This window comes from Cherax quadricarinatus, chromosome 78 (genome assembly GCF_038502225.1).
Source record: "Cherax quadricarinatus isolate ZL_2023a chromosome 78, ASM3850222v1, whole genome shotgun sequence".
NCBI classification, from domain to species: Eukaryota; Metazoa; Arthropoda; class Malacostraca; order Decapoda; family Parastacidae; genus Cherax; species Cherax quadricarinatus.
The window spans coordinates 13,371,271-13,394,327 of record NC_091369.1 but is presented as its reverse complement, the minus strand read 5'-3'; the positions used below and the strand labels follow the sequence as shown (position 1 = coordinate 13,394,327).

The following is a 23,057-nucleotide window of genomic DNA, read 5'->3' as shown; positions in this document are numbered from 1 at the left end:
AATTTTTAAAGGGGTGGACCGTTAAGCCAGCAGAAGGCCTCGGTCAGATGACCAAAAGCTCCAACAGAAGGTCATCATCTATACCTGATGAAGCCACTGTGTGGCGAAACGTTTCCTGAATAAAGATTCCCATATGCTGCATAAGTGTCTCAATCTTCAACTTGTCGGTTTTTCAAACCATTCATCACAACTGTCAGACACTGCAGCATTATGGGATCTTGTTACAAAGAATTTTTCAACACTTGTTCAACCTTTGGACGAAGACCTACTTCGACTAGTGGATGGTACCACTATGACCCCGCCTCCACCTGCTTCACGTCACCTCACTACAGTATATAAGCCATGTCTACGGCCCTATGCTGTACATTCTACAAGATTGATGGACTGAACACATCGACTCCAGGTTGAGGGACTGATTACCTCATTCTCCTCCTCTCCTTACGCCTTCCTCTTTGTATTGGACTGATGAAGCTACTGTGTGGCGAAACGTTTCCTGAATAAAGATTCCCATATGCTGCATAAGTGTCTCAATCTTCATCTATACCTAGTTGGATGAATCTTACTGTAGCCAGCTGGCCCGGTGACTTACGCACTGGCCTGGAGTTTTACGACTCACTCGTCGTGGGTTCAAACAGCACCCGTTCGTGGTTTGTTTACAGTCGTGATGTAACGATTTCGTGAGTCATGCTAACAAGTGAAAAAGCCCAGATTTGCTTGAAACGTCGCACAAATAAAGGACTCATTTGCATTTTTGTTTCAGCAGGTCTGAGACGGCAGCGTCTTGCCTTGCAGCGTCACTCATCGCCGCTACATCCATCATCGTTGAGAAAGCTGCCACTTATAACATTTCGATAACGTTAGTCCATAACATAAGAATATAAGAAAGGAACACTGCAGCAGGCCTACTGGCCCATGCGAGACAGGTCCAATTCTCCCGCCGCCTTAAGCCAATGCCTTGACCTAATCAGGTCAGGTCAGGTCAGGTCACATTCGGCATTCGACCTAATAGCACAAGCTAGTCAGGTTCAACTCACACCCACCCACACCTACTCATGCATTTATCCAACCTATTTTTAAAACTACACAACATTTTAGTTGTATGACGGTACTCGGGAGTTTGTTCCACTCATCCACAACTATTACCAAACTGGTGCTTTCCTATACCCTTCCTAGAACAAGCTTCACCGAGACTGTCAAGTGACAGCCGCAAGCTAAACTCTTCTCCACTTCCGACGTCCTGCAGCTAACCTCACTACCGTTAATATTCTCTCCGGCCGTGGATGGTGAAGAGCACCGTAGTCACGGTGATCTTCACCATCTCCAAGGTTGAGGGACTGATTACCTCATCTTTTGTATATAGTTCCACAGACTTCACATTATGTCTTTGTATTGTATTGATATAGCTTCTGGATGGCGAAATGTCTACAAATAAGGATACCCAGATGGTATAGGCATAAATGGAATAAGATTTTTGTTTTGTAGTTGTTATCGTACGGCATCAGGATCCTCAAGTTTCAAGACACCGTGATCGTCGTCAGCGAGAATGTCAGTGCACTACCGATGGATATTTCTCAACGCTCCCTTCATAAGGCACACAGTGTGCCTTATAAATCATATGAAACAAACGTTTGGGTGGCGTTATCCTACTTTGGTGGTACACAGGTAGCGCAACAGGGTACAAGGTAAACCTGGATGTGGCGTTCTCCACAAGATGTTGAAATACTCCAGCATTTGGGACGCAGGCGAAGGTGTTCTATGTGGGCTAGCAGCGTAACTCTTAGACATGTGACAGTTATTATCGTATGATTTTTGTAATTAGCCCGTCTACCTCGTTTAAGTGAGGAGGAAGTTGAAACATCGAAGCAGTGAGTCACAGAGCACATCAAAGAGGACTGAGGTGAGGATGGTGAGGATGTGCTTCCTTGAGAAAGAGGGACGGAGGCAGAGTTTCCTGTGGCAGTGAACAGTGTTCAGTCTGCTTAGAATGCTCATGTGTTGGATGACGTGTTGGACAAAGCATTACCGGAAACGCTTCCATCACTCGAGAAAGAAGTTCTTGCTGTAGTAGGTGATAAGCCTGTGTCTCAGGTCATTGGTGTAGCTAACGGGACGCCTACATCACGTCTGTTGCCAGGCGCCAACGCCTCGACGGACATAAGACAGGTGGAAGCCCTGCTTAGGAATAAAGCTCCGTACATTTCAGAGTAACATCCTTACTCGTCGCACTATTCTAATCTCCACTCACAAAGACTTAGAGAATTATTGCCCTAATAAACTACACCATATGCTCTCTGACACTATTATTTATCCTAATATCGCCTTTTGCTGGTGAGTACACATACATGAGTGACACAGCACTACCCTGCCACGATTCATCCACGCGGATGCGTTCATCGCCTCCGTTGTCACACTGATATTAAATAAATGAGCATCATTACAATAAGTGCAGCACCTTCAGTAAAACAGCACATAAGCCACATATCCTGGGTTCTCTAAATCCCTCACATTCTTCAGGTTATGATCCTGTCAGCCCCCACTTCCACCCCATATCTGTGTAGCAAACCTGCTAACTATGCTTGCATTGTTAATATAAAAGTTCCATTAGCGTTTAGGGTCAGTAAACTAAAGATTAGCAAATGCAGGATGCCTCTTCAACTACTGTCATTTTCATTCACAGCTCCTTCATCTACAACACTTCTGCGAGGTGTGACCCCAGAAAGCTTGGGCTCCTTTACTATGATCGTATTGATTTTCACACCCCAGAATCTCTGTCAGGGCCTTCTTTTCAAGTTGCCTTTGCGCCATCGTTAAAACATCACGCGCTGCTCACTTCCTAAGAAAGACGAGTTCAACCTCTCCCATTTCAACGAGGCATCTTGTGAGGCCCCCATCACTTCACTGATCTGAATCACAGACCTCTCCGCACAGACGGGACCGAGGCGTCCTGTGAGGCCACCTCAGCATCAGGCGTATCACCAATCACAGCGGAATCCCTTCTCTCCAGAGAGGGATACAATTTCCGACACATCAACATTCGATGCAGATCTACGATGCTCCACTCCCACTGCTACCGTGAGGTCTGCCTCCGCTACCTGTTTTACCGGAGTACCTCCGTTCGCCACCGCCTCTCACCTCCGTTCACCACCGCCTCTCACATTGTTACTACCACATCCTCTCAGCACGATCCTTTTTTGGTTTGATCCATGCCCCACAACTTCGAAGATCAGATTTCTTCCAATGATGCAGACGGTTTTGGATACTCGGTTGCCCTTCCTGACTGGAACATTCTCCAGCTATACGATAGTTGCTGTAACATTTCGTGCAGGTACGCTGCTGCTGCTGTTATATGGCACACCTGCACCTACATCCCAAATGTTGTCAAGATAACATAGGTCACCAGGAGGTATTTCAACATCTTGAAAATGTGGCGATTATCCTCGTGTCCCGTTGTTACTTGGTAACTATTCTATCGTACCACTCAGACTGCAACAGCTTCACAAACATGCATTTCACTCCACATCTGCTAGCTCGTATGTTCCCCGGATTATTGTTGGCGGCAACACAATCGATGCACTGGACCTAAAAGCTCCCTTCAGTGACTCAGTAACGACAGTATTAACGAGTTTCCCCTGACCGGTAGTATACATAACAAACCACGGAACGGATGGTTTGTTTGCAATTGTGTTACTACGATTTCATGAGCTCATGCAACGAAGCTCGAACCATCTGTGAGAATAGAAAGTTACCAAGGCGCGAATCACACGTCTTCACAAGCTGTATAATGAATAAAATTAATGGAAACTTCTGTTACGGATATCATCGCCTTCCTTGAAAACGCCAACTCTTAACTAAAGATCAACATGCTGTTTGCAATAAAATATCCTTCCTAACAAATTTACTAGTCTTTTATTGTAGCTGCATCTAAAAAATGGGACAGCTACATAGCACAGCTGTAGCATGGCCCAAAAACAGGAAGACATTTGACAAAGTACAACATAAGAGACTACCTAATACAACTGAAGGTTCACTGTGTAAGTGACAATCTCCCGAACTGAATCAGTGATTTTCTCACTGACAAAATATCTGAAAGAAGAAACGTAGTGTGTGTGTGTGGGGGGGGGGTGATGGGGGCTCAATGTTGCAATATTTGCAGATGACACGAAATTAGGGAGATGTGTTGCATCCATGATCAGAGAAGCTGGACAGTGATCTGTTATCATGAGAGTGGGGGATGAACTTCAGTGTGGACGAAGGATAGGTAATGAACTCTCAAGATAAACGCAAATGAATATAACTTCAATGGAAACCAACTCATAGGGACTAAGGAGCAGAAAAACTTTGGAATAGTTATAAACAATAATCTGAGATATTTTAAGCAGTGCCTGCACTCTGAAGGAGGGGTGTTAATGTTGCAGTTTAAAAACTGTAGTGTAAAGCACCCTTCTGGCAAGACAGTGATGGAGTGAATGATGGTGAGGGTTTTTCTTTTTCGGCCCACCCTGCCTTGGTGGGAATCGGCCAGTGTGATAATAAAAAAAATAAAAATCTTGCTACCAGCAATAAGGTCAACAGAATCCTTGGTTTCAGTCCCTCAGCCTTGATACTAGGTAGTCAGTCCCACCAACCGTGACTGATCAAGTGATAACTATAGGATGTTACACTCGTAGGAGGCCCTGAGTTGGTACTCCCGTAGTTGCAACCGTCTTGTTTGTATATTATACCTGTAGTAAATGATAACTCGGGGCCTCCTACGAGTGAAACACTCGGTACATCTACTGTCTCTAGTGGTATGTTCTTGTTATACGCTCAAGCGTCTCTTTCTTCAACTTATCGGTATTGTTGAAGATTGAGACACTTATGCAGCATATGGAAATCTTTATTCAGGAAACGGTATTGTGCCATTATTAGTATGATCCTTTTCATATTTCTCACCTCCATTGTGCCATTATTAGTATGATCCTTTTCATATTTCTCACCTCCATTGTACCATTATTAATATGATCCTTTTCATATTTCTCACCTCCATTGTACCATTATTAGTATGATCCTTTTCATATTTCTCACCTCCATTGTGCCATTATTAGTATGATCCTTTTCATATTTCTCACCTCCATTGTACCATTATTAATATGATCCTTTTCATATTTCTCACCTCCATTGTACCATTATTAGTATGATCCTTTTCATATTTCTCACCTCCATTGTACCATTATTAACATGATCCTTTTCATATTTCTCACCTCCATTGTACCATTATTAGTATGATCCTTTTCATATTTCTCACCTCCATTGTACCATTATTAGTATGATCCTTTTCATATTTCTCACCTCCATTGTACCATTATTAACATGATCCTTTTCATATTTCTCACCTCCATTGTACCATTATTAGTATGATCCTTTTCATATTTCTCACCTCCATTGTACCATTATTAGTATGATCCTTTTCATATTTCTCACCTCCATTGTACCATTATTAATATGATCCTTTTCATATTTCTCACCTCCATTGTACCATTATTAGTATGATCCTTTTCATATTTCTCACCTCCATTGTACCATTATTAACATGATCCTTTTCATATTTCTCACCTCCATTGTACCATTATTAATATGATCCTTTTCATATTTCTCACCTCCATTGTACCATTATTAGTATGATCCTTTTCATATTTCTCACCTCCACTGTACCATTATTAATATGATCCTTTTCATATTTCTCACCTTCATTGTACCATTATTAATATGATCCTTTTCATATTTCTCACCTCCATTGTATCATTATTAATATGATCCTTTTCATATTTCTCACCTCCATTGTATCGTTATTAATATGATCCTTTTCATATTTCTCACCTTCATTGTACCATTATTAATATGATCCTTTTCATATTTCTCACCTTCATTGTATCATTATTAATATGATCCTTTTCATATTTCTCACCTCCATTGTACCATTATTAATATGATCCTTTTCATATTTCTCACCTCCATTGTACCATTATTAATATGATTCTTTTCATATTTCTCACCTTCATTGTACCATTATTAATATGATCCTTTTCATATTTCTCACCTTCATTGTACCATTATTAATATGATCCTTTTCATATTTCTCACCTCCATTGTACCATTATTAATATGATCCTTTTCATATTTCTCACCTCCACTCGGGCAAATAATAGAACCTTTTTTCCCACTTCCAGACAGTTGTGTGGCCTGAGCGGCTAGTTTACTGTACACCTGCGGTTCATTCTGGGGCCAGTAATGGAAAAAAATATTACAGAGGTCACATGGGTCTTTATCAGGGCACACAGGGCAAAGTTATATCACAAACAAATTATTTCGGTCATTTTACACACTACAATTCATTCTTAGAGGGAATATACACAGTACATTAGTGTACACAATACAGTATTGTACACAATACAGTATTGTACACAATACAGTATTGTACACAATACAGTATTGTACACAATACAATAACATGCACAATACAAATGTTTGAAACTTTAAATATTTTATTATTAATAAGTAACTCGTCATTATTGAGTTGGGGAACGAGAGGCGATCTGGATCAATCTAGGCTCTAGGGAGAAAGGAAGGATAGATTCAGTTCCTTGGATCAAGAGCCCCCTCACAGTCATCAAAGCACCTCCATTGAGAGGGTGCAAATGTGTTGCAAGTGATTTGATGTAATGTGTCAAAATATTTTAATTCAAGTCCATATTTTTTTCCTTTAAGACTGGTAAGAAAAACTGCTTTGAGTGGCACGGCCCTGCTTGCCCGGGTACGTGCCAGGGATGAACACAACTCCACCTGTCGGTGTTCACTACTGACATGCACCATAACTCATATTGACGAAGTGACACGTTGCAGAACAAATTTTATACTGGGGTCTCGTGTCTGTCTGTCAGAACTCTGTCTCTTTTTCCCTGTAACACACCCAATAAAAACCTGGTTATGCAACTTGCGTTTATTCTTCACTACACAAATAACCCGCACAGGAGGAACCTCTGACAACGTTTCCATTAACTAGTCATAGTGTATAATTAGTTAATGGTCCAAGTCTGACCGAAAAGCTGTCGTAAGTTTTCTCTATGTGCGGGTAATTTGTGTATTGTTACAGGCACAGTATTGTGTCTTTATTTTTTACTCTTCACAAGTCGGCATTACGTAGTTCATATCGCTTCATTAGTCGGCAGTACGTCTTTCAGAACTACCATAGCTTAGAGTTGTAGAGTATATATTTTCCCCCCCTAGAAGACTTCCTGCAGTGTTGGCAGTGATGACGACATGCTGCAGTTTTTCGTAAGCAGCTCCAACCGTGACGTGGGAAATGACAACAGTCTTCAGCGGACACTTGCCAAAAGAACTACCTCGCTACTGACAAAGGTTGAAGGACTCGCAGCAGCGCACACGTCTGACGCAGGGAGAGCCACGACCACCGACAGGACCATGAAGCCAGCGGAATGGATGAGTCTGGTCCGCTTGTTGTTGAACATGGTACCAAACTCCACTTTAGACCCTAGTGCCGTTACAGGTAAGGTTTCTGGCTCCAGTTCCTCAACTAATATCATAGACAACCTGAGTGTAATGAACGATTGTCAATGCTCATTAATGACCAACATGAAGACAGAAACACAGGAGGTAGATTGATCTGTATATTTCGACTCCCTTCTGGGGGTCGAAATAGAGCATAGACAACTTAGTGACTTCACCTACATGACTGACTTACCTAGTTTCTTAAGCATAAAACTTAACGACCTTACCTGGGCTATTAAATTTGCACATCATCTTTACGTTAACAATCCAAAGTGCTTTAATCCCAGGGAAAGAAAAAGTGTGCGTAAATAAAATGAAAGATACAGAACTCTTGGTGTAAAACAGGCTCACTAAAGCCATCGAGATCTCTCTGGCTTACTGAGGTCCATAATGAACACCCGTCGGGCTCACGGTTGAACCCCAGGGGAAAGAAAAAAGTTGAGTTTCATGGAAGAAGAAAATTTACTGATTAGACCAAGAATTCATTAGCGCTGTAACCCTTCGACTGTTTTACTTAAGTTCGCAGACAGTTTAATGGAGTAATATCTTATCCACGTATACCGTCACTTAATTAATATATGTATTCCGAGGAGCAGTGACTTTCAGTGAATGACTCACGGAATCGTAATAACACGATTGCAGACAGACAGTGGAAGATGAGGCAATTAGTCTCTTAGTCTAGAAATCGGCGTTCATTACTTTAGCCATGATGAAAAAGCCACTGGTAGGAGTAACGTCTTCAGATAAAGATACCCAGGTGCTGCCCAGGTGTCTAACTCCTCATCTTATGGGTACAGTACACCATCACTGCGGTGGTCCCGTTGCAAGGTGAACCCATGCCAAGTGAACCCATGGCAAGTGAATTCATGGCAAATGAACCCATGGCAAGTGAATCCATGGCAAGTAAATCCATGGTAAGGTGAACCCATGGCAAGTGAATCCATGGCAAGGTGAACTCATGGCAAGGTGAACCCATGGCAAGACCCACCCTTTCCAAGATTTGTTCACAATCGTGTTATTATGATTTCGGTAGTTGTGTCTACAAGTCTGCCAGATTTGGTGTTTAAATCACAAAATTCGTAAATCCTTATTTTATTTTACGTAAAGCGACTCTAGCATTAACCCGAGTCGTTATTCCTCGCCCTGCAGACTCGCCCGCGTGTGAAGGTTGTTGTGTAACCAAGGACGGGGTAGTCCGCTTGAACTTCGAACTATGGAAAAAGGAGCCATGCGTCTCTTGCCTGTGCCAAAACGGTGTAGAGACGTGTACTAGACGAGAGTGTCACCCTACCACCACCACCACCACCACCACCACAACCCCTACCACCACCACAACCCCTACCACCACCACAACCCCTACCGCAACTACCATCACCACTACCACTCCCACTACGAAAACGCCTAGCAACGCCATTCTAAGATTTATCAACGCCATTCTTGGATCTGGCTACGCCGTCTCGGGCCCTAGAAATGCCACCTCAATACCTTGCGGTGCTGTACAAATGCCCGGAGACATCTCAGTGCCCAGGGCCATGTGCTGTTGCCCATCCAGTTGTCCCTCACAGTAAGTAAACCTATGGATTTTATTATATATGCTGTACTGTCATCAAAACCGATAGACTGAACATATCGATTCCAGGCTAAGGAACTGATTACCTCAAACTCCTCCTCTTTTTATACCGTTCATCTTTGTATTGGACTGATGAAGCTACAGTGTGGCGAAATGTTTCCTCTTTAATATGACTGTATCAGCAATATAACAAATTCAAAGCTAAATTCATTTGCCAGTCTGTTTTGATTCTCTTGTGACCTCCACAGAGAGTTACTGACACTGTTACCAGCCATTAGCCAACAGCGCCGGAAAATACCATCTTTTATACAGTCAACACCAGGAATAATGGAAGCAAAGCCAACTGCAACACCACCGCTGCTTGCATCACCACCGCTGCCTGCAACACCATCTCTGCCTGCAACACCGCTGCTTGCAACACCACCTCTGCTTGCAACACCTCATCTGCCTGCAACACTACCTCAACTTGGGTAAGCAAATACTGTATGTACATGCCAGGAATGTTTTTAAATTTTAGACCACCTAAGGTAGCATTCGATTCTCCTCATGATGATCGACAGTCCTCAGGATGGTCGACAGTCCTCAGGATAGTCGACAGTCCTCAGGATAGTCGACAGTCTTCAGGATGGTCGACAGTCCTCAAGATGGGAAAGAGAGTACGTTATCAACCACAAGTTGTTGTATCAATTAAGGTATTCTTGCATTTAGTGCCCTTACTACTTTTGAGCATTTTACTTCTTCAGTGTAGAATCAGAAGAACAGAGCTATTACCCTGAAGGTTGTGTGACTGTATATATATATTAATTTTTTAAATTTCTGAGGCTTTAAATCAGTCTTTCTGGCGGAAAAAGAAGCTACATTTCATTTCAGTTTAATTACAAATACAGTTTTTTAATAAAGTGAAACCAGCGAGTAAGACTCGAACCTTCGTCAAGGGTTTAGTGTAATCTGATACACTCTTTCTCACCCTAGATTTTGTGTGGAAGTGGATGGTCAGATCTACGAAGACGGGGACGAGTGGGAGATACCTGGAGACAACTGCGTCCACAAGCAGTGCAACAACAGCAGAGTAACTCTTATTGTCATGGAATGTCCCCCGTCTCCTTGGATGAACTGCAGACAGGTGGCGAGGCCTGGGATGTGCTGCCCTCAGTGGGACTGTCTGTAAGTAGTGAATCGATCGGAATTATTATCTCGCTTTTAATCCAAACTGCTGCTACAATAACATGTTATGAGGAAGGTTAAACTAAATCATATCATATTTCAAGCAGTAAATTTTAACGCTTTTTCAGTGATTTATATGCATATTTTAGCTAAAAATTGAAGTATATTTAGTCGCCCTCTTGATCTTGCACGACGCCTCAAGAAGCAAATAAAACATAACTTTTAGAGAATCCCGATGAATGTATTGTTTTCTTAGTTATTTTAAGTCATCCCTCGCAGGAAAATAGATGGAGTAGAGGTAATCAAGTCTAATCCAACGGATTAAAGGCTAGTTCTAATTCCTTTGATAGAAAGGCCTTCACTAGCATCATGACATCCTCCTTGGTGGGTTTGAAGACCTCAAGATGGGATCCAAACTGAGACACACAGTAAAGCCTTCCTCAAGGTTTCACGACGGAGAATATTTTGTACATCGATGAAAGGGTGACAAAGTAGTGCCACAGCTGAATAAAAGAAACAACTTGAAGTTGTGACTTGTAAATGGTCCAAGTCGGACCGAAACGTCGTCGTGAGTTTCTCTCTCCTATGTGCGGGTTATCTGTGTAATTTGGAGTTGCTTAGAGCCACCGCTGACCTCACCAGAGACTAGCTATAAAGACTACCAGTCAAGAGAAACAGTAATGCAGAGAAATTAACAACAATAAAAGTACTGGTAAACATTGTGTAAGTTATTATAAATCAATAACTACCATGAACAGTGTAAGACTGCATTTATTTGGCTCATCAGAATGACTGTTTCTCCTTTCTCCTCAACAGAGATGCGCCACTAGTAACTACAATGCAACCAGAGCGGACTACAACATCACTACAGTCTATCACCATACCAGTGGAAACTACAATGCCATCATTGCCGACTAATCCTCCTGGGTAAGCAAATACATCCATGTGCAGGTTTTCTTTCAATTCCCCATTGATCAGCATAGCCATGATTGAGAATGTGGCTTTTCCACTGTTTTCAATGCCACATCAAGATTTAATGCCTCTGTGCGAATCTCCTTTGCACATAACATACAATCATTCAATACTAAATAGCGTCACATATTTCTAATTCAGAGTGCATTCTCGACCGGGAAGTGGGATTTGAAGCCATTTATTTACATGTGCCTCAAATAGCTGACCTAACAGTTCTTATTTTCCAGAGATTCTACGTCTTTACTCACGAAATAACACGACTGCAAACCACGAAACGAGTGGTGTTAGAATCATTTTCCATGGATTCAAACACCATCCGTTCCCTGATCTGATATACAATGCTTTCTGTTTTTTTATTATGTTTTAGAAGCTCAGGTAGGCTATATGGACCTTTCACTTGGTCTACAGGTGGCCTGCCAGTGTTGTTGTAATAGAACAGGTCTGGTGTGGTCTTCGTAACCAAAACTAATGTGGAAAACTTGACATAATTTTCGGTATGTCTCTTGGGCATCTTGTCCTCTCGTCTGTGGGAAAAATTTACTCAAAGAAAGGAAGTTTTTTTTTTTTGGTACAGCGTTTCACCCACAAGGAGGTAAGGAGAGAGCGTCATCAACTACAGTGTAAAACCCTCCCCTCCTTTGGGCGAAACGATGGAATAATAAAAGTTTCCATACGTTTATTGTATTTTTACTATCTGTCTGCAATTGCGCCTTCTGCATAATTTCCGTCTCTCTCCTGTGAGTAAATTTTTAACTCTCTAGACCCCTCAAGAAAGGTTCCTTGATGTTGGTGAGGGGCTCTTGATTTAGGGAATTGGATCTGTGCTCCAGTTCCCCGAATTAAGCCTGAATGCCTTCCACATCCCCCCCCCCAGGCGCTGCATAATCCTCCGGGTTTAGCGCTTCCCCCTTGATTATAATAATAATAATTAACTCTCTAGACACATCTTCATCTATCCTCAGCAGAATACAGTTGTCATAATGATAATACGCATGTGTAAAATATTATTATTTGCAACTATAAATGTGAACTAGATCCTTCTAATGATTTAAAAGCACATTTTGATGTTAAAAAGTTGTCTGTTTTATAAGATATTAAATAATTAAAATGATTTCTAGTTTATTTATAAGTCTCTGCTAAATACTTCTTCTACAGTCATGGTCCAGGCCGCGGGGGCGTTGACCCCCGGAGCACCCTCTCCAAGTTTAGTGCTTATTCAGATTTAATAACCTCTTTTTTTCCATTCTAGTGTTTGTGTGGATGTGGATAGTAAGATATACGAAGACGGGGATGAGTGGGAGATACCTGGAGACAACTGCGTCCACAAGCAGTGTAACAACAGTCAAGTAAATATGGTGTTCATGGAATGTCCACCGTCGCCTGTAAGGAACTGTGAGCAGGTGGCGAGACCTGGGATATGTTGCCCCGAGTGGGACTGTCTGTACGTACTGAGAGTTTTTGTTTAGCTATTTCCCTTGAGTTCTCGCGTATTACCCCTAAGGTGTCCCGTAGCTCGATCGCTACCGCACTCGGCTCACACACTGAGGTCCGGGGATCGATCCCCAAGTACAGCTGGGAAAAACATTAGGACATATTTCCATAAGATACCTGCTGTCCCTGTTCACCTATCAGTAAAATGGGTACCTGGGTGTTAGTAGACTGGTGTGGGTCGCATCCTGGAACAAAATTTACCTAATTTGCCAGAAATGCTCTACATAAAGAGGGACATTGCTGTCAGCTATTAAGTTTAATAACTTAAAAATTCAAGGAGGGTTTCTGACAACTGAATAATTACACGTGTCTGACTGACAGATTTCCGTATTGTCGACACAATAGCAGGTATTTTATATAGTCATACAACGGCTTAGAGAGCTCTCTTTCAATTGTTACTTGATCATGGTCCAGGATGGATAGAAATGCCACTTAAAGTGTTGTATTGAAACCTTTTGAACCAGCAGCGAGACAACGATGCTCGTGTGAAGCCAACATGCTCACTAGCTGGAAAAATAAACCAACATGCTCACTAGCTGGAAAAATAAACCAACATGCTCACTAGCTGGAAAAATAAGCCTACATACTCACTAGCTGGAAAAATAAACCAACATGCTCACTAGCTGGAAAAATAAGCCAACATGCTCACTAGCTGGAAAAATAAACCAACATGCTCACTAGCTGGAAAAATAAACCAACATGCTCACTAGCTGGAAAAATAAGCCTACATACTCACTAGCTGGAAAAATAAGCCAACATGCTCACTAGCTGGAAAAATAAGCCAACATGCTCACTAGCTGGAAAAATAAGCCAACATGCTCACTAGCTGGAAAAATAAGCCAACATGCTCACTACCTGGAAAAATAAGCCTACATGCTCACTAGCTGGAAAAATAAGCCAACATGCTCACTAGCTGGAAAAATAAACCAACATGCTCACTAGCTGGAAAAATAAGCCTACATGCTCACTAGCTGGAAAAATAAGCCTACATGCTCACTAGCTGGAAAAATAAACCAACATGCTCACTAGCTGGAAAAATAAGCCAACATGCTCACTAGCTGGAAAAATAAGCCAACATGCTCACTACCTGGAAAAATAAGCCTACATGCTCACTAGCTGGAAAAATAAGCCAACATGCTCACTAGCTGGAAAAATAAGCCAACATGCTCACTAGCTGGAAAAATAAGCCAACATGCTCACTAGCTGGAAAAATAAGCCAACATGCTCACTACCTGGAAAAATAAGCCTACATGCTCACTAGCTGGAAAAATAAGCCAACATGCTCACTAGCTGGAAAAATAAGCCAACATGCTCACTAGCTGGAAAAATAAGCCAACATGCTCACTACCTGGAAAAATAAGCCTACATGCTCACTAGCTGGAAAAAAAAGCCAACATGCTCACTAGCTGGAAAAATAAGCCAACATGCTCACTACCTGGAAAAATAAACCAACATGCTCACTACCTGGAAAAATAAACCAACATACTCACTACCTGGAAAAATAAACCAACATGCTCACTACCTGGAAAAATAAACCAACATGCTTACTACCTGGAAAAATAAACCAACATACTCACTACCTGGAAAAATAAACCAACATGCTCACTACCTGGAAAAATAAACCAACATGCTCACCACCTGGAAAAATAAACCAACATGCTCACTACCTGGAAAAATAGACACAAATATAGGAAACTTATTTTGAACATAGCTTTGAGACATGTACTGTTCTCTCGTGTGTAGGAACCGTCCTCAGATCGTTGTGTTGGTGTCAACAGTCTTGGAAAATAATAATCTAATCTGAACTAAATAAAGATTACAACAAAGCTTCATTACTTGGGTAATAATGAAAATGGGTTGGGATAATATTTTTGCTAGTGGATTTGGGTTTGAGAAGGACCTGCCTAGTATGGGCAAGTAGGCCTCCTGCAGTGTTCCTCCTTTCTTATGTTCTTATGTTCTTACATGATGAACACTGCATACAGCAGTAACTGATATATGCGGCAAAGGGTAAATTTCTGAACCTGAGACTGTCAAGATGATTGTAATGCGCATTTGTAGTGGAAGTTGTAGTGGAAGTTGTAGTGGAAGTTGTAGTGGAAGTTGTAGTGGAAGTTGTAGTGGAAGTTGTAGTGGAAGTTGTAGTGGAAGTTGTAGTGGAAGTTGTAGTGGAAGTTATAGTGGAAGTTGTAGTGGAAGTTGTAGTGGAAGTTATAGTGGAAGTTATAGTGGAAGTTATAGTGGAAGTTATAGTGGAAGTTGTAGTGGAAGTTATAGTGGAAATTATAGTGGAAGTTATAGTGGAAGTTGTAGTGAAAGTTATAGTGGAAGTTATAGTGGAAGTTATAGTGGAAGTTGTAGTGGAAGTTGTAGTGGAAGTTGTAGTGGAAGTTGTAGTGGAAGTTGTAGAGGAAGTTATAGTGGAAGTTATAGTGGAAGTTATAGTGGAAATTATAGTGGAAGTTATAGTGGAAGTTGTAGTGAAAGTTATAGTGGAAGTTATAGTGGAAGTTATAGTGGAAGTTATAGTGGAAGTTGTAGTGGGAGTTGTAGTGGAAGTTGTAGTGAAAGTTATAGTGGAAATTGTAGTGAAAGTTATAGTGGAAGTTATAGTGGAAGTTGTAGTGAAAGTTGTAGTGAAAGTTGTAGTAGAAGTTTTAGTAGTAACTCTGAAAATTACTACTCAAGGGGAATTAGAAGTTAGGGAACTAGCCTCTAACATCATAAAAGGTGACAAGTGCAATTAATGTGACATTTTCTTATGGCAACGTTTCGCTCTCCAGGAACCTGACAAAGCTGGAGAGCGAAACGTTGCCACAATAAAATGTCACATTACCTACACATGAGTCCTTTTACCCAACATATTGCCAGTAATTCTATCAACATTAATACATCATAAAAAGAAGTTAAACCCTTAAACATTACCTTAATGCTAAATGTTTAAGTCTAACTAATATAGCATTGCACGCACGTATTGCAAAATGGAAAATATATTATCCTCGACACTTACATCCTCTCAGTGATACGTCAGTACAAGTGTCACGGAGGGGAACACTGTATGTGTTAATGGAAGGGTGACAGTCACCCAGTCTCCCGTCGAAGACTACAGGAGACTGTAGCTAGGGAAATTAGTCTGACGATAATAATAATAATAATAATAATAATAATAATAATAATAATAATAATAATAATAATAATAATAATTTGAGATCGATTGACTGAACATATCGATTCCAAGCTAGGGGACTGATTACCTCAAACTCCTCCTTATCTTCCCCCGTTCTTCTCTGTATTGGACTGAAGAAGCCACTGATTGGCCAAACGTTTCCCAAATGTTACACTAGTACCTCATTTTTCAACTTGTCGGTTTTTATGACTACAATAAAATTTTAAGCAAATATGAAGCATTTTGGACAAATGATTATCATTATCAAATGTTTGAGTGCATTTAATTTACCAACTTACTCTCAATATTTCTCATCTTTACTCACCAGTGATGCTACAGCCCCAGAGGCAACAACATCCCCACTACAGCTTCCAGTAACCACTAAACAAGCCTCAGTGCCACAGGTGCCAACTAACCCACCTGGGTAAGCAAGTGCGTCCATGTTCAAGTCTTTTAATTCAATTTTCAATAACGTAGCAGCGGCTGGAGAGGGACTCTACTTTAGATGTAGGCCTGCGTGTGTCCTGTTGTCGACGCAGCATTAAGTTTTATGCCTTTCTGTAACTGGCTCATTTACACTACAGCAGTAGTGGTTATTTAGGCAATTAACACACTGCTGCTAGCAGGAGATCGAACCCGTGTTAATTTAGACCTCCTCGTGGGAAACAAGTCAAAATCCACGACGCTCTAACTACTGAGCATCGGGGATTGTGATTTGCTTCCCTCGAGGCGGACCAAAATAACACGGGCTCGATCCCCGGCTGGCCACAGTTTGTTAAATACAGTAGTGTGAAATCATGACATACTTTGAGAAAACACAAGTTTATCAATATATTTTCTAGACGGGGGGACAGCAATTGGTTTGAATTTATCTTGCACGGGCTTTAAATCTATTGCGGACCACACAGCATAACGAAGAGATTTGCTTTATATCTCACATTTTCTTTGTTTTAACAACACTACAATGTGAATTAATCAATTGCATGAAAAAAAGGCTCTCAGTTATGATTATAAGAATAATAATAATAATTTCAGAGATCCGACGTCTTACCTATATATATATATATATATATATATATATATATATATATATATATATATATATATATATATATATATATATATATATATATATATATATATATATACATATGTGTATATATATATATATATATATATATATATATATATATATATATATATATATATATATATATATATATATATATATATATATATATATGTCGTGCCGAATAGGCAGAACTTGCCATCTTGGCTTAAATAGCAACGCTCATCTTGCCATATAGGACAAGTGAAAATTTGTGTATGCAATAATTTCGCCAAAATCATTCTGAACCTGACGAAAAAAATATATTTGATTGTGTTTGTTTAGTGCTAAATTATTGTAAACGTATTTAAAATATATTTAGTTGGGTTAGGCTAAAATAAATTGTTTTTGTTATAATAAGGTTAGGTAAGTTTTCTAAGATTCTTTTATTGCAAAATTAACAAATTTTACATTAACATTAATGAAAAAAATATATCTTTAAACGTATAAGAGAAAATTTCACAAAGGACTTAATTTTAAATGAGTTCTTGCTAATTGACCAGTTTTACATATTCGGCACGACATATATATATACATATATATATGTCGTGCCGAATAGGCAGAACTTGCCATCTTGGCTTAAATAGCAACGCTCATCTTGCCATATAAGACAAGCGAAAATTTGTGTATGCAATAATTTCGCCAAAATCATTCTGAACCTAACGAAAAAAAATATATTTCACTGTGTTTGTTTAGTATTAAATTATTGTAAACAAATCTAAAATATATTTAGTTGGATAAGGCTAAAATAAATTGTTCTTCTTATAATAAGGTTAGGTAAGTTTTCTAAGATTCTTTTGGAGCAAAATTAAAAATTTTTACATTAACATTAATGAAAAAAATAAATCTTTAAACGTATAAGAGAAAATTTTAGAAAGGACTTAATTTTAAATAAGTTCTTGCTAATTGGCCAGTTTTACATATTCGGCACGACATATATATATATATATATATATATATATATATATATATATATATATATATATATATATATATATATATATATATATATATATATATATATATATATATATATATATATATATATATATATATATATATATATATATATATATATATATATATATATATATATATATATATATATTTACAATTGGGATTGTATCAGTCTTCCTTCATCAAGATGTTAGGTTCAAAAATCCCTGATGCACTGTGATTCTGAAATGTGTCAAATATAAGGAACAAAAAGGCACAATGTCGTGACTGGAACAATACATAATAACCCGCACATAGGAGAGAGAAGCTTATGAAATGGCCAAAGTCAGACGTAGCGTTGTCATAAGCTTCTCTCTCCTATGTGCGGGTTATTAATGTTATAATGTCTATGGAAAGTTTAATCTAGTTTTCAGTAGGTAAATATAATGACATTACTCGTTAGAACAAGTGGTTCCTAAGGTTTATCATCCTCTTTGTCGTTCTTCCAGTTATTGTGTGGATAAGGACGGTAAGATCTACGAAGATGGGGACGAGTGGGAGATACCTGGAGACAACTGCGTCCATAAGCAGTGTAATAACAGCCAGATAGATTTCGTGGGGCTGGAATGTCCACTGTCGCCTGGGAAGAACTGCAAGCAGGTGGCGATGCCTGGATTGTGTTGCCCTCAGTGGTAAGTAAGTAAGTAAGTACTGTCAGTGAGTAATGTGAGCAGTGTTAAAGACTAACTGTGTGGAATCCCTTATTGGTATAGTGTTTTACCCTCGGGTGGGATTTTTCAAGTACATTATGTACTTGAAAAAGTTCACCAGTTGGCGAAACGTGTTTTATTAAAGTACTTCACTGCAATTAGTATTTACGTCACCCCTGTAGGGTGTTACACCTCCACTTCGTAACATTATACTGTGAGCCACGTAAACAGTGATTATTTTGTCATTGCTTTTATTGAGCGTCCACCTTAATTAAGCTGGCCAGTGTTACCAAGGTACACATTAAACATAACTAAGCCTCGAGACTCACAATGGACTCGCTTTTGTCTTCCATTCGTTAGTTACAAACACACCAACGAACTTTTTTTCCATTCGTTATTTACAAGACTTAAGAATGGATCCAAACACAACAACGAAGATTTTTTTTTTCAATAGCGTTACTGAAGGCCCATCTTCGTTCCAGACAATATTTACATATCGACAATAATATGTCACAGAGGGGAAACATTATGAATATCAATAGAAGGGTAATCTGTCGCATCGTGCTCAAAGTTTGTAGAGGAAGTTAGAGCAGCTCCTGCCTGTAATAGATTCAAGGTAATAAAATGACTTAATTCTACTGTTTCTCGTTGCTTCTCAGCAGTGATGCGCCATTAACAGCCACAAAGTCACAAGGGTCACCTACAACGCCACTACCTCCTCCAGTATCTCCTCTACAAGCTACTCCTCCACCATTGACTGGGTAAGGAAGACACTCGCGGTTAAGTTCTTTAAACATGACGGTGTCTAGAGCAAAAATGGTTATAAGAATAACCATAATTTTTAAAGGGGTGGAGGGGTAAGCCAGTGGAAGGCCTCGGTCAGATGACCAAAAGATCCAGTGTCGGGTCATCATATGACTAAGACCCGCTTCGGAAACACTTGTCCTGTTTCCTGACAAACCTTACCAAACCGGTGGCTGGCTAGGGACACGCTGGTTGAAGTGTATTCTTGCGTCCCCATTGTTATTGTTGGGTAAAAGGACACATATGCAACTAATGCGACATTTTTATTGTGGCAACGTTTAGCTTACAATAAAAATGTCGCATTACTTACAAATGTGTCATTTTTACCTAACATACTGCCGGTAATTCTACCAACATTATTACCCATTGTTATTGTTACAGCAGTAAAGGATTTCTGTATTTTTCTCCTCGTATCCCCATACACATACATGAACCTATCACAGATTTTGAGAATTAACAAAATTGTTAATGTGTTTTATCTTATCAGACCTTGAGGCTGTAGTCTTCAAGATTAGATTTGTTGTATCTCAGAGGTACAACGTCTTTCTGCTTTCAATAATTCTTCTTTTGGGAAGTCTTACAGCGGTTTGTCTTCTTTTTCTTCTTCTTTTTCCTTCTTCTTCTTCTTCTGAAGGCATAGCCCAAAAAATGTTAAGAATATGGGTTGGAAACTGTGGTCAAGATACCAAAATATCTTCATAGCATATAATAATTTCCATAATTTATGCATGTAAAATGTTCTCACTTGCAGTGTATAAGTATTACTTAAGATAACTGATACTTAATATGAGAAAAGTTTACAAAGGATTTAATTTTAAATGAGTTCTTCCTATATATATATATTTTTTTTTTTTCAACAAGTCGGCCGTCTCCCACCGAGGCAGGGTGACCCAAAAAAGAAAGAAAATCCCCCATAAGAAAATACTTTCATCATCATTCAACACTTTTACCACACTCACACATTATCACTGTTTTAGCAGAGGTGCTCAGAATACAACAGTTTAGAAGCATATACATATAAAGATACACAACATATCCCTCCAAACTGCCAATATCCCAAACCCCTCCTTTAAAGTGCAGGCATTGTACTTCCCATTTCCAGGACTCAAGTCCGACTTTATATATATATATATATATATATATATATATATATATATATATATATATATATATATATATATATATATATATATATATATATATATATATATTCCTTCAGTTTTTGTGTGGATGTGGACGGTAAGATATACGAAGACGGGGATGAGTGGGAGATATCTGGAGACAACTGCGTCCACAAGCAGTGTAACAACAGTCAAGTAAATATGGTGTTCATGGAATGTCCACCGTCGCCTGGAAGGAACTGCGAACAGGTGGCGAGACCTGGGATATGTTGCCCCGAGTGGGACTGTCTGTAAGTGCCATCACTTGATCAGTAATTACTTTGTTAGCATGTTTATTTAACTACTGACTTGAGCTCCCACGTTCTAATAAGACATAATACATAACTACGTAATTTCATTCCATCGTTTATCAACAAACGTTCAGACGCGGGTTCTAACGGAGTTACTCTGATGAGAGATGGTTTTACTGTCATTGTTAGGTATTCCCGGAAGATATCTATAGTAGTTATTATATCTTTATATTTAACTCTTCCCTAGTGTTTCCAGGGATAACATGAGAATGTCTCTTCGGATCGGCTTCAACCCTAAAAAAAAAACTGAGATGCAGTACACAAATAACCTGCACGTAGGAGAATGAAATGACAACGTTTCGGTCCGACATGGACTATTAACTAGTGTGATTAGTAAATGGTCCGAGTCGTACCGAAACGTCTTCAAAAGCGTCATTCTCCTATGTGCGGGTTATTTGTGTATTGTTCCAGTCACGTGATACAGATCACACAAAATAAGTCGTAGTTATTTAACTTGGTGTACGGGTTGTCTTGGTTGTGTCCTTTGACTTTATTGGGTAATTTGAGGTGAAGTTTTGTATACTTTACTATAGAGAGATGAACTTGTGTACTTATAAAAGTATTTAAAGTAACTACTAACTATAACAGAGGAAATTAGTCTTTCAGGACTAATAACATCATTAGCAAACATTGAGTTATAATGAATACATTAGCACCATAAACAAATGTATGAGTACACTTATTGGTCGACTCAATTTTCCTAATCAACAGAGACGCGCCACTAGCATCTACAACAGAACAAAATCAACCACAGCTTATAATAAAACCAGCGCCATCTACAAGACCACTATTGTCGGCTGAAGAACTTGGGTAAGACATTGCTGACGACACACGTGTATATATATATATATATATATATATATATATATATATATATATATATATATATATATATATATATATATATATATATATATATATATATATACAGTGGACCCTCGAATTTAGTCGTGCCTTTTCTGTATGCAAAATTATTTTTATTATCTATAAAATGTATTTTTTGTTAATATTTCCCTTAGGAAATAATGTAAATCCAATTAAACCATTCCAGACACCCAAAAATATTAACAAAAATACATTATATAGATAATAAAAATAGTTTTGCATACAGAAAAGGCACGATTAAATTTGAGGGTCCACTGTATATATATTATATATATATATATATATATATATATATATATATATATATATATATATATATATATATATATATATATATATATGTATATATATATATATATATATATATATATATATATATATATATATATATATATGTATATATATATATATATATATAATGTATGTATATACACTCAGGACATAATTACTGAGAGTATTCAATGTCCCTGGACCGATAGGTAGCCAGTGAGGATGTCCTGAACAACTCACGAAATCGTAATAACACGATTGTAAACGAAAATCACGAAACGGGTGAGGTCTGAAACCATGGCATGTGAGTCCTAGAGTTTTAAGAGCTCACTCGAAATGGGTTCAAATCCCACCCGTTCCCTAACATGTCCTGAATGTTTACACTGGCGTCCTGTCATTCACATTGACTCTATCAACGTAACATCTTCCTTCAAGACTCTCATATCCAAGTTATTATCTTCTATTTATTATAAACTCGGCATCTCTAGTTCTAGATATTGCGCTTGAGGTGTCCACTTGAGTTTCCTTAGTGGTTGATGGTGCAACCAACCTACCTCACATGAATTATTATTATTATTATTATTATTATTATTATTATTATTATTATTATTATTATTATCTATTATTATTATTATTATTATTATTATTATTATTATCTATTATTATTATTATCTATTAATATTTATTATTATTATTAATATTATTATTATTATCATCTATTAAAATTTTTATCTATTATTATTATTATTATTATTATTATTATTATTATTATTTATTATTATTATTATTATCTATTAATATTTATTATTATTATTAATATTATTATTATTATCATCTATTAAAATTGTTATCTATTATTATTATTATTATTATTATTATTATTATTATTATTATTATTATTATTATTATCTGTTAATATAATTAACCATTATTATTATTAGTAGTAGTAGTAGTAGTATGATTAT

General features: G+C 38.5%; 1 protein-coding gene across 6 annotated transcripts in view; it reads left to right on the top strand.

The window, feature by feature from the left end:
- The first annotated feature begins 7,368 nt into the window (after nt 1-7,368).
- LOC128701637 (kielin/chordin-like protein) overlaps nt 7,369-23,057 on the top strand; it is a 38,785-nt gene continuing 23,096 nt past the window's right edge. For 2 of the 6 annotated variants that reach the window (XM_070101731.1, XM_070101730.1), the window contains exons 1-11: nt 7,369-7,543; nt 8,695-9,109; nt 9,364-9,585; nt 10,088-10,279; nt 11,096-11,206; nt 12,501-12,692; nt 16,237-16,332; nt 18,462-18,644; nt 19,322-19,423; nt 20,686-20,877; nt 21,649-21,747. In XM_070101731.1, coding sequence (XP_069957832.1) covers nt 7,459-7,543; nt 8,695-9,109; nt 9,364-9,585; nt 10,088-10,279; nt 11,096-11,206; nt 12,501-12,692; nt 16,237-16,332; nt 18,462-18,644; nt 19,322-19,423; nt 20,686-20,877; nt 21,649-21,747 — 1,889 coding nt within the window. In that variant the 5' untranslated portion in view covers nt 7,369-7,458. The remainder of the gene's footprint in view (nt 7,544-8,694; nt 9,110-9,363; nt 9,586-10,087; nt 10,280-11,095; nt 11,207-12,500; nt 12,693-16,236; nt 16,333-18,461; nt 18,645-19,321; nt 19,424-20,685; nt 20,878-21,648; nt 21,748-23,057) is intronic. The other 4 variants (XM_070101732.1, XM_070101733.1, XM_070101734.1 and 1 more) reach the window with 4 other exon arrangements.